At 35.6% G+C, this 20,163-nt stretch overlaps 2 protein-coding genes across 2 annotated transcripts; both read right to left on the reverse strand.

Annotated features, from left to right (window-relative positions):
- Positions 1–1,541: 1,541 nt before the first annotated feature.
- LOC120085783 lies at positions 1,542–4,807 on the reverse strand. The gene is made up of 5 exons (XM_039041968.1): positions 4,121–4,807; positions 3,251–3,336; positions 2,809–3,114; positions 2,633–2,716; positions 1,542–2,187 (listed from the first exon to the last, which is right to left on the reverse strand). Exons 1-5 carry the CDS (start codon positions 4,508–4,510, stop codon positions 1,737–1,739), a joined length of 1,317 nt encoding a protein of 438 aa, XP_038897896.1. The 5' UTR covers positions 4,511–4,807; the 3' UTR covers positions 1,542–1,736.
- A 5,860-nt stretch (positions 4,808–10,667) lies between these two features.
- LOC120085782 (probable 28S rRNA (cytosine(4447)-C(5))-methyltransferase) lies at positions 10,668–16,475 on the reverse strand. Its single transcript, XM_039041967.1, has 17 exons — positions 16,064–16,475; positions 15,792–15,958; positions 15,618–15,681; positions 15,392–15,525; positions 15,218–15,301; positions 15,059–15,133; positions 14,899–14,970; positions 14,736–14,809; positions 14,436–14,488; positions 13,114–13,223; positions 12,822–12,890; positions 12,582–12,656; positions 12,404–12,496; positions 12,239–12,318; positions 12,044–12,143; positions 11,136–11,395; positions 10,668–11,012 (listed from the first exon to the last, which is right to left on the reverse strand). Exons 1-17 carry the CDS (start codon positions 16,332–16,334, stop codon positions 10,958–10,960), a joined length of 1,836 nt encoding a protein of 611 aa, XP_038897895.1. The 5' UTR covers positions 16,335–16,475; the 3' UTR covers positions 10,668–10,957.
- Positions 16,476–20,163: the final 3,688 nt, after the last annotated feature.

Consider the following 20,163-nt stretch of genomic DNA (forward strand, 5'->3'; position numbering starts at 1 on the left):
TTTTATGTACTTTTAATAGTCTTTACAAATTATGGGTACCCTATTATTGTTTTAACAATTGTCTTTAATAAATGTCTTTTGACTTCTCTTGTTTAATTAACATTTATTTCAATATAACTGAGCATCGTTTTAAATTTTAAGCATGCATTTATTTTAGTAACGATCTAACCTAAGTCCTAGGGGGTCGGGTTGTTACAACAAGATTTAAGACATAAATTCCAACAATTATGTTCTCGTCATATATGTCTAAACTTATTATCATTCACTAAAAGAGGTATAGGTTGTATCACTTTAGGAATACCCATCCAAAATTTTGTGGCGAACTCAAATATATCTCAATCACTTTTCATTACTTTCCGATGTTCTAAACTTGGATTATCAATTTAGGAATAACCACTTTTCGCAAACACTCCACACTAATACCATTTTTATAACATAACCTTCACACAATGGATGATTTTCTAGTGTTTAAGCATTGCAATAGCTTTAACTTTGCATCTTAACAAAAGCTTATAATGGTATCATGAAGTTTATTAAATACTATTCTTTTACCACTTGTGGACAAGAAAATTGAAAATCATAAATATCATCTTGAAATTAGGAATTGAATCCATATGACCCAATGTCAAACTTTATGAGAATCAATCAAGTAGACTAAAGAATATTCGTCTTAATAATAGTAAAGGACTTGAATATTGCATTTCCACATAAACATAATGCTTATGAAATTCACCATGACTAATAAATGAAAGACTTTTTTTTTAGCATAGATTCAACAACAAGATTCTTGCAAATTTTATACAGATAAATTAGTGTATGCAACTTCATCAGAAAGATTCTCCGTTTTGTTATGTGTTTGGACATCTCTTAAGTTATTTGACTTACAATGACCCTTCGAATGATGTCCAATGTTATTGTAATTAAAACACTGCATCGTTGTATGTTGTTACCTTTGATTTGAACTCACACCAGACAATTTTCTTTTCTTGTTTTGTAGTCTACTCTCCACAACATTTGTCATGGGGTTTATAGCATTTTCTAGATAATCTTTGTATACAACTTTGTTGTTCTCTTCAATTCCAATACAAACTACGTCGTCTTTAAGTTTTCTTTCCTTTGGCTTATGCTTGAGATAGTTTTAAAATCTCTCCATGAATTAGGCAATTCTTCAATTATTACTGTTCCCTACAATAGTTTACTCAAAAACATATTTCAAAATGTAATCATGACGAATGACTTGAATTTTTTGAACTTGACTGATCAACATCGAGAGGTGATCATCAAAATCACAAAAATTTGTTTCGCCTGTGAAAAAGAGTAACTCAAAATTAGTGAATAAACCGATCGATATTCTAGGCAATTGATGTGTTTTTCAAATTAAAATGGTTGAAAATAGCATATCCATGATAAAACAAAACATGATTTGTTAAACGCAATAGGCAAAATTCGAATCCACCAACCCTAAAACTTGACATCCAACTACTTATTTGAAACTTGAAACACACTAATATCTAAGTAGGGTGAGTACTATGAGAACTCAATTTATACAGAAAGAACTCAATTTAATTTCCATTCATCTGCAACTATGGTTGACATACACAAAGTTTATAAAATCTCCAAAGAAAGAAGATTATCCTAAATTCTTATATCTTTTGCTCATCTACGAACAACGCGAAATCACGAAAACACAAGCAAAATTTAAAATCTGGATTGAAGCTTCTTCACCCATTACATTTTCACAGCTGCTTGTAGCAGCGATAAGCAAAGGCAACCGACACAGCGGCACAGATAACAGCAGCAACAGCATATGTATCTTCGCGCTCCCAGCTCTCAAGACATGTTGGCATCGCGCAAACCTTACGGGAGGATGATTTGTTGCTATTGCTGCGTGAAGTTAGTTTTCTGTTGCTCTTTGCAGTAACAACATTTGGAGGACTGTTGTTTGTATCTGAATCAATTAAGGTTCCTGATAGTTCGGGATTCTGACAGCAAGAGGAATAACCATCTCCATCTCCCTGACAGCAGCCTGCAACCTCGACATGGGATCTATAATGATCGGGGTTTGGATCGCTGGTCTGGATTTGTGCCAGCTCTTCCTTGCTTTTATGGCCATTGGTCCCACTGATTACACTAAGTCTCCTTTCAAGGCTAAGCTTCTGTTCTTCCTCAGATAAACCCATCTGGCCCCTAAGTGAGTATTTATCATATAGAATCAAAACTGAATGTTCAATAATATTTTTAGATGAAATAAACATTTTAGCTTGGATAGTTTGGGATAAGTTACATTAAAGTTTCAATTTCATCCCTATATTTTGGCCAAGTCTCTCAAAATATTGATGCTAATCATTTCCTTCAATGGCACATTTTGGAAGACGCTAGCTCATTGCCCATCTTTGTCTAGTCCTTATAAACACAAAAATGGTAATTTGACCATAATTTTGACAAACCATATCAGAATTAGAAATTCATCGTGTTCTAAAGATCAAATAACCTGATGCAAAATTCACCTTCATGTTCTAAATAATTTGAAGGCAAAATGAATTGGTGCAAGATGAGTGATAACAATCGAGTTTTCATCTAAAACGACACTAGCCTTACATTTATGAGTTATCAGTGCAAAGAAAGAACATACCTCCAAAGTTCGTCTACAATCTTCCCTTTCAAAATATGATGCTGAAGCAATAAAAATACATCTTCAGGGGAAACATATCCATACCTGAAAACAAATTGAGAGGCATGTTACTGAAACAGGTTTAGTCTAAATGAAAAGGGCAGAAGAATATATTAAGATAGATAACTCTCCCATACCAATGCCCAGTGACTTCTCCATTGGCATTTGATCCATATATAATGACATTTCCTGCATACTTGTGGCCCCCAATATGCGAGCATGGGCTAACAGATATTTCATTTTGAAGACCAAGAAATTTTATCTCATCTCGGAACCGACTGACCAAGGTAGGACCACAAACCCCACACCGACGATCACGGGACCCATGACAACATACGAAAACATATGAACCCTTCAGTGCTTCAGGAGATCCAGGCTGCCACTCACCGTTCTTCACAAGCACTTCTTCAACAAATGTGTCAACATCAAAATGGGTCAACCTCCTGCAATTCTTCCAAAGTCAGTGTTCAATTTAAATATATCTCAACTCTGGAGTTGACACCGTCACAGCAAAAGATAATCAAAGAATTCATAAGAATGAAATTAGTTGAAGTTGAGCTTGTAACTGACACAACTGACCTATATCTTATCATGTCTGGGAAGATCAAAACATCCCCATTCGATGTCTCCGTTCCATCATGCCCCTCACATATGGTCAAGCGGGTCTAATATTTCCAGAAGAAACAGGAATGTTGAACATATAGTGGTAAAAGTATCAAGCATCATAGAAGCAGAGAGATTATAAGAAGCATTTGGATGCATATTCTAAGAGGTATTGATTAGATTAGTGATCAATCTAGCTCACGACAGGCTTAACAAGAACCCCATTAACCACAACAAAGATGGTAATACTTTAAACTAAATTACAAAGCACCAGTTTGATAACCTTTCTATTTCTTGTTTTCTGTTTTAAAAAAAAATACTTAGTTATCAACCACCTTCTTTTTCTAATCCACTCTCAAAAGCATTATTGTGAGCTTAATTTAGTCCAGTTTAAAATGCTTAGCTACAAAAAAAGTAAGAAGTTTCTACAACGTATAAAGGAGAGTCCAAAGCATATATTCAGTAAACTACCAGATCTAAAACAGGAACCTACAACACTAGAGCAAAAACCAGCATTGTTTCCCCCAAGAATTGCCTTCTGTCCCATTAGGAAATAAGAGGGATGGAAACACCTTTAAAATCGTGAGAAGCCATACCTCTTTCCAAACAACTAAACTCTTAAAACCACTCCCAACTCTCCCCTTACACAAAATTATTTCAAAGTTCTAATTTCCCCTCCCAACTCTCCCCTTACACAAAAACCACCACATTGCAAAACCCACATTCCCAAATCACTCCAAGAACAGAGCAAATCCAATTACACAGTTAACTACTAAAGAGAATCCAAGAGAGTAAAAGTTCAGAACAAACAACAAACAGTTGGTGGGCGTTAAACAAAAAACCTACTTCTTTCTTCATATCGCCCTTCCTCGACATTACAGCCGCAGAGAGCAGCCTAGGGAGGCGATCGAACTCAGCAGCCTCAATCCTAGGAGGCCAAACCTGGGGATTCTTGTAACAAAGGAACACATGGCGGTCATAGAAATCCACAGTCCCAATAAGTGGGGTCTGGCGAAACTCAGGGCGAGAGAATCCAAACTCAGCATCGCTGATGTTGGGAGTGAAATCGGAGAGAAGGCCCTCATTCTGGAAACTTCCAGAAGCACTTCCGATGTGGGTAGTTGGGTCAGAGAGAAAACTATCACGAGGGTCAGAAACGGAGACAGGGGAAGAAGAAGAAGATGGGTTTGTGGGGATGAAGGAAAGAGGGTCGTCTCTTTCTCTGTTGCTAGACATGATTCTTGGAAGGATTTGGGGAAATGGGTTTGGGTATGGAAAGAAGAGAAAGTGGCAGTTGGGTTTTGTGGGAGTTTTAGGGGTCGCTTTTACATGGTGGAAATGGAATGGAAGTGAGAAGTCAAGGTCTGGCGGTAGAGAAGAATGGTGGAATACTGATACTAATACTATACTAGGTTGATTTGTTTCGCGCTGTGTGTGACATTTGGGTAAATTGGGTTTGAAGTTGAGGAGAAAAGGAATGACTTTTCTGAGACTTGAATCTGATGTTGATGCCAAACCCAACAAATGCAAGGGACCTTCGTTTTCAAAAATCTGTTTACTCAGAAAAGATAAATGCCAATATATGGATTATAAACTTTAAAAAAAAAAAACGTAACTTTTTAAAATAAAAAATGATAATAGTTATCCATCGAAATCTTAAGTTTTTTTACTCTAACATTGACTAAATTAGTCAATGTATTATTAAATTTGTAATAATTTAACTTCGAGAAAAAAAAATCACTAAACTTAAATGTCAATTTTGATATGCAACGACTTAATTTTTATAATTTACAAACAAACTTTGCTCTTAATCAATTTATCAATCTCCTTGTATAACAAATATCATTAAATTTTAATAGTATTTTTTACCATTGGATTAAATCATTATAAATTGTGAAGTACAAGGCCTTAGCTTCGAGCTCGGGTGCCGTACCGCGGCCAGGCCGGAAAGGAAGGGGGCTGCGAACCTCCTGTCAAGAGGCCAAGGTTGCTTGCTGACTCTTAGCCACTTGTTAGAAGGAAGTGCAGCTTGATTGTCGGGTGGAAACAACAAGAAGACAAAAATCAGGTAGATTATTTGATTCTATTTCCTCATATTAGCTTGTTGTGATAGAGGATGTGATTGAATTCGTCTTTTCTTTGTTTGTATCACCGAGACACCCGAAGGGCCGGCCATATGTACCTCGCCTCGGGAGACCCGGCCCATTCAAATCAAAATCGAATGAGCACTTACGACTAAAGGGAATGGAATGTTGGCCACAAGGTGAGATGATCTTCTAATACGAAGACGAGTGACTGGTCAAGTCATGAAACTTTTGCATTTTGATCAACGTGGCTATACTGTAAGTGGACTGGATTTATGTGTTTAAACTGACTACGACCAAAGTAGTGGCTACTTCAACCAAAAAAAGGGCGACCCCTTTTCAAACAGAAAGAAGTACCACACCTCACTTATGAAGAAGTAGTTGGTGCTGGGCTCCAAACTATGAGAGTTTACTTTTCTTTCATTTTTTAAGAGCGGTCTAACCCCTTATTTGATCAGACCACTCCTGGTCTTCAAATTAGTCATTAATGGTTTGCTTCATTAGTATCTTTTCGATAAGCATTCTGAACACTTTCATTTTTAGCGTCTCATCTTCTCTAGAGAAGTGAAACTCGAACATCTCGAGCAGATGGTTCAACTAAATAACTTTTTCTTTTTCATTAATTCCATGGTCGTGCCTCGTGGCACGGCAGCACCCGTACTATTGAAATAGTTTGTCAGTAGAGATGTTCCCACAAGGGCCCTTTCTTCCAATTGTACTATAATTCCTATTCCTATCTCTTTATTCCCTCTTTTGGTCTATCTACATTCCAGGAAATTCATACGCTCCATGGACAGAGCAAAAAGTGGAGTCTTGGTCAAAGTAAGCCGCCCTATTCTATTACCAGACATAATTGGGAGAAGCTCATCCGAAACTCGAGCTAGAAACGCCTCATTTCGTTTCGTTCCCGTTCTTCATTTCCTTCTTCTTTCATTGAAGTGAGACTTCTCATATTTTGAATCTTTCTGCGGTGTGCTCTGTTTACTATTCTTTCGTACTCTCTTCTCTTTACCACGCCATAGTTCAGTGAAGTGTAGCTAGCACGGAGAAGGAAAGGCCAAATACTCAGGCCTAACGAGAATGAGCAAGGACTCAATTCCAAGATGGGGTGCTCTAGGCACCCCCATTTAGAAAGAAGGGTCGAAGGTTTTGGGCCTGTAGCTTTCCCCGTCCGCCCTTCGTCGGGTGGTGCTTGTGTGTGGGGTGTGCTACCAGAAATCGGGCTTGAAGCTCTCGCCTTACCAACGTGCCGATAGTTGATGGTTGTTGGTCACGACTACAACCAAAAAGTTCCAATGAAGATGATTATTTCACATGGAGGAATGTGCATCTTTATGTTGGGTATTCTTTTGTCGTGCGACTTGGTGAATTATGTACGACTTGTGGCCCACGCCTTCTATTTGTTCAAGGCGAGCAGTGTGAACTCTAATTCGATCTGGGTATTCAATCTCGTCGCTGAGATGCTCAGTTGACTCCTTAACCTTGATAGGAAAATGGCTTATTCAATAATTTGTGCATAAGGGTGAGGAACTTTGGATGAACTAATGCGAATGGGTGTAAGCCTCCCTACTCGAAAACACCCAATGCTGACCACACTGAGAGACACGAAAGCGCAGGTAACGCCAGTTGGCGAAGTGGCGTTAAGCATCCCTAGCGGTACGAAAAGAGAGGTCGTAATGATATCATCTACGTTCGTACCGCTCCTCGTGGAGTAGATCCCGCATCCAACCAAGTCTTTGACCAATGAAGGGAGAATTCCCACTACCGCTGGCAGGGCAGCCGAGCCGTGAGCGCAATGGGAATAGGCTTCCCAAAAAGCCTAGCCTGGGCCAGAGTCCATAGAATGAAGGGGACGACAGTTGTGTTGGCAAACCCAACTTCTTGGTTTTGGCAAGAAGAGCGGACATGGGGACTGGTCAGCGAGCGTAACTAAGAGAGCCATTCCATTTAGGGCGAGCGTGTGGTTATGGCGGGCACAAGGGTTTTGTTTGAGCCAATTGGTAGACGACAACGACTTCATTATTAGATTATATTAGCCCCTATCCGAATCAAATGGGATAATAGAAAGAACGGGAAGCGCGGGAGCTATAGATTGGTTTTTTTGGTATCATGCCCCACGAGTGAGTTGCTAATGCCCCTTAGCCCCGACCGAGCTGCTGGGTTTCTCCCATCTCTCCTAAACTCCCCCCGGTCTTCGGCCCACCTGTATGAGGCAAAAACTCGTCTCACATACGATTTTGGAGGTCGAGCCCCACTCTAGCAGTAGTGGTGCGGCTTAGGTCAACTAACAGAAAGAAGATACAGTTCACTCAACGAATGCCTTTGGGTTCCGAACTCCATATGGGGAAGAAGCGTTGTTGTTTGTGGGGTCTCGATCATTTACATGGATCCACTTCTTATTCCGTTTGTGGTGATTTTATGATCTATAAACCGTCCCTAACGAACGATCAGCTCATCTTTGAGCATGATAAATCATTTGTACTGACCAATTGCCAATAAACTTTCTAGCTTTATATAAGAATGGAAAACTTGAGCATTTTCTGCATCGATGGATGACGAATCGTGAACATAATTACTTCTGGTTGACCATATTCCCAGAAAAATGACACTTTTGAGAAACGAAGAGCACAACTACGTCGCTATACATACAAATCTATTTACGGATCTATATGCTTCGATTGGAACTGGAAGTTCCAGAACAGGCGGCTGGTATACCACCATAATGAAACTGCCTTTTATTTTTTTTATTCGAATAGGATTTCTAGTGGCTTCGTTGGGAGGCTCATGTAGTTTGTTACGTCAACTCCAAAAGGACAAGTTGCATTGGAATTGATAAAGTTCCGTGGAGTTCATAATTGCATAAAAGGAGGAGAAGTAGTGGTTGTGGTGCGTCAAGGCACTTCTTCGACAGTCCCCGTCCGCCTGGCTTGCCGACCCGCTCTGAAGAATTCATGGGCCGGTGAGACTCCAAGACAGGGGGTGCGCACTACTAACCAAGCCAAGCCTAGTTCTCGCCGATAGGCGTTGGTAGCTTGCTTCCAAGCCTTGCCAACTATAATAAATGGTCGTGGCCATGGCTCTAAGGAGCCTTAAGCACTTGTACAATGCGAAAGTGCTTAAGGAAGTGAGTAGGATGGAGCGAAGCAGCTCGCCTTAAGAAATGAGCGGGAGAGAAGCGAAGCATTAAAAAAGAGCTCTTTTTTTTTTTCGTCAGCGAATTTCACTCATCAAGATCTTGTTTGATCTGCCACTCTTAGAAGACCACAATATTCATTCTTTTGGGGTTAATGCTCTCAATGTTGAATCGATCATTCGATATCCTTTGACTTATGAGAGGACAGAATGGGAGAAAATTTTATAGACTAAATTGTTAGTTACATAAAAATTTAGGATCAAAAGAGCATTTTAACATCAGTTTTTTTAGTTCCACAATATGTGTTGTGTTGGGGGAGTTTCCAATAGTTTGGTTGAGAGAATCATTAACTAATGCATGAACCAACTCTTAGGTAGATTTCTATGTTGATAAAGAAGACCAACTTGAACATATACTTGATGAGATAACGATATGCAGTTGCTCTAAATATTGGATAACTCAAACATTGAAGAGAAAAGAAATGTTATGTAAATTTGTGATGATGAAATGCTTAATTTTGTGAAAATATTGATAAAACGTTGGCTAAATTAAAAAAAAAATGCTCTAGAACTTTGAATTTGTGTAAAAATACCCTTAAACTTTAAAAAACGGTTTAAAACTAACTCATCGTTAGTAAAGCATACAGAATATGGCATGAACAGTTAAAAAACCAAAATCATCCTAGCTAGCATAGATCATATGTGACTTAGATGTGGCTGATTTGGGTAGGGTTTTAATTTGTTGAAGAATACACAGAGATACTCTTATTGATTGTTAGAATTATACATGTTGAACAATCTTAGCCAGCTATTTCTTTCTAAACTTTTTCTTGAATTTTTTTCTAAGATCTAACAATCTAATTCAAGCCTCAATTACTTAAAGAAAAGACATTTAAACTAGTGTCATGCTGTAATTGTTGGGCGAATTTTCTCCAATATTGAAATTGATTGAAATAACTGTGTCTCCTAAGTTTATAATTTGCGTTTAATCTATAAATGATACAGTTGAAGGGTGATTTTTCAAAACACTTTCAATTGAAGAGTTGAAGCATTGACACAGAAGGTAACCAATGTTGTTTTGGTGGTGGTGAGTGTTTACTTTGAGAGTGGTGTGAGTTTCATGTTTCATTTTCTACTTTTTTAGTTGTAACAAGATAGAATTCTTAAGTATGTAGTCTAAATATATACATTTTCAGTGACAATGGTAGAATTTAGTAACACTTATAACAATGGTAGAATTTAGTTTCATGTTTCATTTTCTACTGTTTTTTAAATTACAGTTGTTTTTCATTTGGATTAGTGCAAGTTTTGATTCTGGTTATGTGGTTTTGATTTGTTGGCATACTCTTAAAATAACACTCATCTATAACAAACCCAAAGGCTCAAGCTTCCACATTCTCACTTTTTCCATGTTATATAGATATAAGTTTAAAGTTAACATCCACATTAAATTTTTGTTAACGTAGTTTTGAATCATTTCGAAAGTTTAAAGGTATTTTTGACACAAAATCTAAAGTTGAAAGATCTTTTTTTTTACAATTTAACTTAAAAAGTTAATTCATATTTCTATAAAATAATAATAAATTATTTATCTTAATAAATAAATATTTTACACTTTCTTAATAAGTTAAAATGCTTGCAATTTTGTATCATGACCACATTTAATGGATTAATTCAATCTGATTGTGTTTGAAAATTATGTTGTCGTTATTACAATTATAATTATGGTACTCTTCAAAACATTATTGATTGATTTATAATTCTAAACAAACGTAATAAAAAATGGTTCAATTACATTTTCAATTATGACCTATTATGATTGATTTATTAATTAAATCTCATTGCAATTACACCAATTTTCATTATGAGTAAACATGGACCATATTCACACAACAATTTGTTGCTTTTTTTTAACCCATTCATCGTTTTATGCTTACGGTGAATATTGTGTGATTCAACATGAAAATTTTAGATGGAAAAGACCAATTTTCCCCCCAAATTTTGGGTCATATTTCTTTAACTCAAACATTTTCTGGTCAATTTATAGATTGTCCAATTAAATTTTGAGATCCTATAATTAGGGATGTGTATCTTTAAATCAATTATTAGATTAAGTTAAAATCAAACCAAAAATAATTTAGATCATCTTTCAAAAAAATGTATAAAGGGCTGCTCATTACTAATTTCTGAGGAAACACCATGGCCTCATCAAATTGATAGGCTATAAAGAACAAATAATTCATCATAAAAATATAATTAGAAAGCAAACATGTGATGAGAATGATCCTCCTACATGAATCGTTAGCTAACAAAATTGGACATTTCATACAAGAATATTTCTTTCCACAGTTGAGCAGAGACTTTAGGTGCTCAATAAACATCACTTGATTTCACTCTATTATAGAATTACCATGTATATCGACTAGTCGATCCTTAACATGTACCTCAAATGATTAGATTTCAAGTTTTACACTTTCTTGTTCCCAGCTTTCTTTTCCCTCAGAGCTTGTCGTTTTTCCTCCCTGCAGCAAGTCCAAAATGAACCGTAAAGATCTCAGAGAATACAAGCCAACCATATGGATATGGCTATAACAACCAACTCTAAAGGCTAAACTACTGTTAGGAAAGATCAGCCAGCTTCTCACCTAGCTCTTGCAATTTCCTCTCTTGAAGGAAATTTTCTCTTCTTCCTCTTTTCCACAGTGGGCTTGGATTCTTTGCCATTTCCGACATCGTGATTTTGTGAAACCTTCTTCCTCTTTTTACTGTCATTTACTTGTGGGTGAAGACATTCACCATCGTTCTTCTCATTTCCGCTCTTCCCTGCGTCATTATCTTCTTCCACAGCCTCTTCCAATGATTCTGAAGATCGTGCAGTTGAAATCTTGTTGCTCATTTTCTTGAACTGTTTAACAGTGGAAACTAATTAATCCAGAATTGTATTACATTCAAATCAAAAGGTCCTACATTACGAGCCATAATAGAATATCAATTAAAAGTTGAAAGATAAACTATAGTTTAGTGTGTATATATACTATATATTATGTTATGGGCGAACAACGGGAATATATTGAAGCTAAATCAAAATAAGAATTTTACAAATATAGAATCTTGATGGCCACAACTGTTAATGTTCACTTTCCCTATGTTTCGTGAACACTCCCTTTGTAAATTAAACAAAGGTAGGGGTAATTTTCTGTGAACTCCTGGATAACAGTCCAACAAAAAATACATGCAACTCAACGTTATTTCTCACGTCAGTCTTTTTTTCATCAAGTTAAATTTACCCTTTTTTTTGTTTGCTTATGTTTCCCTGACCTGAATATCCCCGACTTAACCAAAATAATAATAATAAACAGCACACTCTGAACCTCGTGTTCACGTGTGTAGAGCATGTCTAAGGGTGTCGATATCAAAACTTTGCCTAAATTTGAGTATGTATGGTTCCAAGGTGTATACTAGATTACTAATTACGGAATTTAAGATTTATTCCTCAAGAATGCAAATTCCTGATATCCAAGCCAACATATCATCTTTCAAGACTGAAATCTACCTTTGCCACAAAAAAACCATCCATGTTGTGGACATGGGGGTAGAAACGTCTTGTCTTCTCCAAAGATGGGTGAAAACGCTTTTCCCTGAACCGTATAAATCTAAAACAAAAGTAGATTGGTTAAATGAGGGTATGAACAAGGATGCTGTGGGAGTAACTTCTGTTTTAAGTCTGGAAAAAAGCATTGTGGGGTACCCGGGACGTCCAAAATCAAGGCCACATGGCACAAGCTTCACATCCCTCTTTTTAAGGGCATAGTCAACAACTGCTTCATTCTGCACAATGCAAATGTGCGATCAGTACTTGGCAGTATAGCGTCAAGAAAGAAAAATAACAAAATGCATTGATATTAGTGCAGACCTCATCAACCATTATGGAGCACGTGGAGTAAACAACATATCCCCCAGATTTTGAATTGCAATCGACCATGTCAATTGCAGCAAGTATAAGTTGCTGTACGGGACACAGTAAGATTTATAAGAAACTTTCCTTTTGTCCAATGGAACCAAAACAATAATTGAAGTACTATCAGATATACCTTCTGCAACTCAGCACATTTCTGGATTTCTTCCAAGCTTTTTGAGGTTTTAACAGATTCATCCTTAGATACAACCTAACCACCAAAAAAAAAAAAAATTATAGAACAATAGTGCACGAGAAAATGGTATCATTGGAGAGATGAAAATAAAGTAATGTTGATCTCAATAATATGTGCCATGAATTTTAAATAATCTTCCAGGGTAATAAAGAGTGCAATATTTTGACACGGGTTACTTACTCCAGATCCACTGCAAGGGGCATCTAATAGAACTCTATCTGCTGTATTCACACCCAAAACTTTCGGGAGCTGAATGAGAACAAACAATAAAAAGAAAGAAACTTTAGTGTGAGCTTATATTCTATTTCTCATGACACAAACCATGCAGAAGCTAATTTCTCCAAAAAAAGGATGATAATAAGACAGGTATAGTTAGACCAAACCCATCTATGTTCGAAATTCTAAAAGACATGTATTAATATAAAATAGAAAACAGTGGTGGTGGTGGTGATAAGAATAATGATAATCGGACCTCCTTCCCATCATAGTTGCAGACAACAGTATTTGTCACTCCCATCCGATGTAAATTTGCGGTAAGTGACTTCAATCTTGGTGCTTTCATCTCATTTGCAAATATTATACCTGAGATGGTTAAACAGTTAATGAACAAAAAGAATCAGAACAGTCAAAATTTTACATCAAATTCACAAATAGAAGAAACAAAAAGTTGATTAACGACACACAACAGCCAACAATGAAGGCACATGGCATGGTAAGAGATCAGAGTTTTTTTTATATCTTTTAGAATACATAATGTGAAACTGTAGTGAAGAACTGGACAATTCTCAAAAGATAAAAATTGCCAATGGCATTTCTGTAACATTAATCAACCTATCAGATAAAATTACTTTACGACTACATATCCTACTCTCCAACATTTCTATTACGTAAACAACTTTTATTTAGAATGAATGAAAGAATACAAAGCCCTCAAAAGGAAACCCTCCTAAAGAAAAGGTCTCCAATTGAACAAAATAGAGACTATAAAGTCTTGAAATACCAAGGAATTTATAAAATCAAAGTGGAGTCCTGAAGAAAGTATTCAATACTACCCCATTGTACTCTATTATTGATTACAAGAATTGCATTGAAAATGAACTTATGGCTAGTTCATATTTATTAGCAGACAACGGATGCTATTCAAAATACAAAAAGAAAAAAGAAAAACTAGATTCCTCTAATCTCTACATTATACATATTTTATATTTATAGCCTTTTATTGTTTCAATTTCATCAAGAAGCTAAAAGCCTAACACTAATACCCATAGAACTTGCCCAATGTAAATAATAGTAAAGGGCTTAAAGAAAATAGATTCACAACATGGTGGTCAAAGATCGAAGATTTAATATCCTGAGTTCCATTGACAACCAAATGTGGGTGGTAGGCTCAGGTAGTTGTTCCATCCAGGAGAATAGTCGAGGCACACACGATCACACCCCATAGAACTTGAGCTTGCATGTATCCATTTTCATAACAATTTTAAAACAATAACTGAATTGGATCAATCTGAACCAACCAGTTCTACTTAAAACCAGTTGGCATTTAATTTAATTGTTATCTATCAGTTTGTTCTGGTTTAGTCAAAATTAACCACAGAAAACTATACCCATCGACACCTCAAATCTATATATATTTTTGCAATATCCTACTACTTCAACTAGTCCTTGTTTCCCATATGAATAATACATTTATATTTACTCTATAAAAATACATTGAAGGACATGGTCAACAGTTACTTCAGCCACTAGACTACGTACACGGACATCAACATATCTTAATTAGGGTGTACATACCACTATTTTTCATGAGTGCCGCTATGTAAGTAGTTTTACCACCAGGTGCTGCCCTGCAATAGTTTCAAACTATTATAAGAGAAGATATTGATTGATACAATAGTGTGCCAAATATCCAACTACATTGACAGTGACTATACTACTGTAAGATATGACAGATTTCTAGTTGCTAACTTCTGGAATCAATGAGATATAGAGAATAAATTTCAAATAAGCCAACTTTGCAGGATATGACATCCTCTTCATCAGTTTAGAAAAATGACAGTAAAGTATCACTGAGGAGCCAAGTTAGTCGCTTACGCCATGTCAACAATTCGTTCTTTTTCCTGAGGAGCAAGAGCCATCACAGGCAGAAAGGAGCTTGCGCCTTGTAGCTGTATAAACAAAATATACCTATTTACTACCTAAAGTAGTGAAGACTGAGGAGTGTGCATAAAGGTTATAGAACTAGTACACAGTTTACCATGTAAAAACCAGCCATATATTCAGGAGTTGCTCCAATTGGCACTTGGGAATCATATACAACAAGTCCAACCTGCAATTAGTACAGGAAATATAACTACTTAATTACAAAAAAGAAAGTAACGGGAATGGAGGATAACTTCACAGACTAAGCACCTTACCTTTGACCACTTGCTTAAAGGATCTAGGTTTACACCTCTGTTAATCAGAACATCTGCCAGATCCCGCCTCCTTGTCTGAGAGCAAAGAGAAGTATTTCAATATGATACAGAATATCAGAAATCTCATATCACAAACAGAGCCACCTGTATGGCAACTACCTTTAAGGTGTTGGTCCGCAAACATATCGGTCTAGGCTTTTCAAAAGCTTCAATAAGTTCCATTAGCTCAACTACTGGAAACATCTGAAGACAACACGTGTTGGTCATTAAACTTTCATATTAACTTTTACTCCCAACACTTAACACAAAAACTAATTATAAATGAGCGGTTACCTCAACCAGCACCCCAATAAGAAATTCGTTGTACCCATAGTATGAACCAATATCTTTCTTAAGTTGTTCAACATAATCCTTACGCGTTGCTCCCTCTTGCCTAAGAGCCTTGAAATTCGAAAGAACTCGAACAACTAAAATTACATTTCAGCAGACATGGGATCACATAAGTACATGAGACGCTATGGAAAATAATACATTGCAGAGAACAGATGAAAATGCATACTCTCTCTTATCCGCCTTTGTAAATTTGAAAGGTCAGGAGGTCTAAGCGCCTCCTCTTCAAGTTCCTGGTAAAACATGGTAATAAGTAAGACATTTAAAAGAAAACTACAAACCATAAACCAATCACATCAAAATCAAATAAATTAAACAGGGTGAAACTGCATATAAATGCAACCTCCTTGGTTGGTAATCTGAACTCGTCGGATTCTTCTTTAATATTAAGCTGCATTTCATCCGCTGCATCTTTTTCTTCCCTCGCCCTTTTTTCATCGATGATTCTCGACTTGTCTTCGATGTCAGTTTCATCAGAATCAGAACTTGAAACCGAGCCTGAATCATTCTCTACATTGAAAAAAAAACGAAAATTTGCGATAAACCCCACAGAATAAGGTGATAGGAGAAGAGAAATCATTATGAGAAAAACAAAAAAAAAAAAGGGGTAATGACCTTCGTCACTTCCTTGGAGGAAATCATGAGCCAAAGGGTCATCACCATCAGAAGAATCTTCAGAACCAGACCCAGATCCTTCTTCGTCTTCTTCGTCACCATCAATGATTCCATTGTCTACTTCGTCCTCATCCAGAGCATCAGAAAGGTCAGAATCATCATCTTCCTCCTTAGAACGTTTAGGTGTGAAGAGCTCGTCCTTCTCCTTCCTTTTCGATGGAGGGTCGTCCTGTTTCACACCCTTCTTCTTGTTGAACTTGGCAGCAGCCATTGAATTAGAGAAGATGCTTAATGAAACAAGGTGAAATATACCAATTTCTTGGCTGATTGAAATCCCTCGGCGAAACCTGGAACTACAAAGTGAAGGAACGACTAATTTTGGGCTACAGAAAATATAAGGAAGACATTGACAAGAATCGTCGACAAATGGGGGTTTAGGGTTTTGGCAAAATTTGGTCACCCAACTATTAAACCGGGTCCCGGTCCATGATTTTCCAATCGAACCGGTATTTAAATTGCAATGCAATAGCTAAGGATTAAGACCTAAGACCAGTTTGGTTGAGAATTTAAATTTTGTTTTATATTTTGTTTTATGTTTTCAAATTTAATAACTTCGACAAATATATATTTTGATATATAATTTGAATTCTGTTTCTAAAAATTGTTTAAATCGAATTCAAACGGTATAAATTTATATTTTCAGTTTATCTAAATTTTGAATATTAAATTTTACAGAAAATAAAGATAAAAATACTTAGAAACATATTATTTCAGGTTATAAATTCAATTCATTTTTAAAAAAATAAAAATATATATTATAAATTATATAATATTCCAAATTAATAATTATACAAAAAATTAACATGTTCATAAATTCATTAATAATAATTTATAATCAACCTAATATTTAGTGGTTAACCACAACTAGTTTTATGGTTTATCAACACACAGCTGTTTAAATTAGAATCTAAATTTTGAATCTACTACCAAACACATATCTAAACATATGAATTACAACATTGTTTTTATTGAATTCCTTGGTTTAAAATTTCTATATTTCATATTCTCTACCACACAGGCTCTAAAATATCGATGTTGATATTGATATCAAGATTTCAATTTTACAATTATATCAAAAAATTTTCAATATAGTACGATATTTCTATAAGCTAAAAGAATTATCAAATTTATTTAGGCTAATAATTAGATTGTTTTTGTTCCTGTTTGTCAAAAAAAAAATGTATATTTGTACTCTCAAATTAAGTTACGGATATCGTAATCAATATTTTAATTTTTATTTGTTTTACAAGTCATCTGTCCATGAACTTATCCAACTATTAGTTGAGCGTAGACTTGGTTTGTAACTTTTTTTAAAAGAAAAAGACTTTCTTGGTCATTAGGTTTTGAGTTTAGTTTCCACTTGGTCTCTATGTTTCAAAATGTTGCACTTTTATAAATTTTGAGTTTGATTTCGATTGGTTGGCTTTTGGCCATTAATCTCAAATTAATAATTAATATTATGATGATAACAAATTTGATTTTATTTACTAATAATTTGTATATTTTCAATAGTCCATAGAGTAGAGCTACAACGTTTCTTGAATCACCCAAATCGGAGCTCAAATAAAAAAGATATAGTCGAAACAATTTTGAAGGTAGAATATCCATAGTGGTGACATCGCCGGTTTAGTCATTAAATTAGATCAATTAGAAAGTATCACTTGAACTACAAAGGAGTGACACAGGGGCTTAAATTCATATTAGGTGGATTTTAGTTTTCTTTAAAATTAAAAACAAAAAACAAACAAACAAGTAGAATTTGATTTGGGAAAAAAACCAAAAATTCATATGGAAACTTACTAGTTGAAAGGGAGCTTTGTTCTACGAAATTCGTCACCTAATTCCGAACCAAATAATTTTAACAATTTTCACTAAAAATGTAGTAGTGGTAGTACGGGTTGAATACATGAAACCTTTGAATTTCTTAATCAAACAGTTTATAGCCCGTTGCAAGAAAAGTAAATAGAGATTGAATTCGAATAGTTAAAATATCTAACTTAGGTTTTTGAGTTGTTTCTCCAATTTTGCAACTTGATCGTAGGTCTATCAGATAACTCTTATACCATCTAATCTTAGCCACTAACTCAGAAAAGCTAGGTGAGAATCTTATTTATCTAATTAATCAATTTAATTAGATGAAACACATCATAACTAGTTGGCTAACCGCATTAAGATCGAGGAACCTACTTTGAACATCCAATTGGAAACGCCAAATCAAACATTTAATGTAATTCTTCCCTAGGTTAATTAGACCATATTCGTTGAGATATACAACTTACAAGCTAATTTAACATATTGCTACACCAGATTAACAAACAATTTAATGTCACATATTGCAAATTAACATATAGCTATTGATTATATGTCGTAAGCGAAAGCACAATCAAATTTCATTCATAATCTAAGAAGAATTTTAAAATATACAATAACTCGATAAAAAGTGATCTAGACCTCACAAGATTGCAATAACAGGGAAATCTACTCAATGTCTAAGTTGGAAAGCATTACCTTAGCCCATAATCAACATGCCGATCAAGGGGGAATGGTTCAAATACATAAACTAGACAAAAAATAGCAAATAGTAGAGAGAAAACATCTTCAAATCGGCATAAAATGGAGAAAGACTTTAACCTAGTGGCTGTAATTCTTTTTATAGAAATTGAGATAGTGTCACGGCGCTAGAGTGCAAGATCATGCTGTTAAGGGACATTCGCACGTGCCCAAATTTCAAATCGCCACGGCGCTCTAAGGTAGCACCACGACGTTGTACGTTTGCACAAAAACATGCTCTCTACTTTGCAGCGCCAGACATGGCGCCTTGCTAAGCACAGTTGTACTCCCTTCAAGGTCAAAATGGTAATTTTGGTCTTTTCTTTCTTGGTTGATGCAATTAAGCTCTATTTTGGCCCATTTTAGCTCCATTTCATCACTAACACCCCATTCTATCATTTAAATGTTCGAAACCTTCAAAATAATCAAATAAACACATAAAATTCAAGAACAATCCTAAATTAAATGGAACAAAATAGCACATTTTCGATGCTATCAAGATTTTTTCTTTTTTAATTGTAGTTTTTGGAAATAATTAGGGAAATATGGTTGTTTTTTTGGGTTGGCCAGTTAAAGTTGGAAACTTTGGTAGGCAAATTGTTCGCAGGCACAACCTGCGAACCAACGCTCTCCCCCTTAGAATTAATAGCCAGTAAAAAAAAAAAAAATAAGAAGCCATAAGCACATGTTTGGTGTTCTATGTATGCTGGTTATTTATACTTTTCTTTTTACCTCTTGGCCTACCAATATACCAATATTTCTATCCGTTTTTTTTTTTAGAAAATTTCCCTATCTACGATGAAAATTTTCCATTTTTTTTTAGAAAAAGAGAACTTCCAGTTGAAAATTTTCCACCTAAAAAAATTGTTCATTCAAATATTATGTCATTGGAGTTTATTGCTAGTTCATTTTTTTCACATGGTTGATTGACATCTTTTTGATAGGGTGATTAGACAGTTGCCTCCAACAAGATGTCCCATCATAGTGCGATGTTGAACCCAGACTGTATGGCATATATCTACTTCAAACTCCAGATTGGTTTGGGCACTTCGTAGAAATTTTGTTGTAATAACAAGTGTCCCAATTGATCCAACAATGGACATGTAACTCAAGATCATAACTATTGGTAATCAAAATATCACGAGTCAGTACATTACTCGTGAAGGAGCAACTTTTGGTCAACTGGTATGTACTACGACTTACTTTTTTATTTAATTTAATTTTTTAAAGTATTGTCTAATTATTTTATCTTTCGCAGAAATCAAACAACAACTACCTTCGTGATATCTCAAAAGATCGTCCTTAGCATATGCTATTACTAATGAGATATACATGGAGCAATTATATCATATGTACGATATACCTATTACACCTCCACCTGCTCCTAGACATAGAGGTCGTGCTTGAGAAGAAGAAGTTGAATATGATGAGGTTGACCATAACATTGAAGACTTTCCTATTATGACACAAACGCAGAACCAAACTAGTGA

This window comes from Benincasa hispida, chromosome 9, assembly GCF_009727055.1.
Source record: "Benincasa hispida cultivar B227 chromosome 9, ASM972705v1, whole genome shotgun sequence".
NCBI lineage: Eukaryota > Viridiplantae > Streptophyta > Magnoliopsida > Cucurbitales > Cucurbitaceae > Benincasa > Benincasa hispida.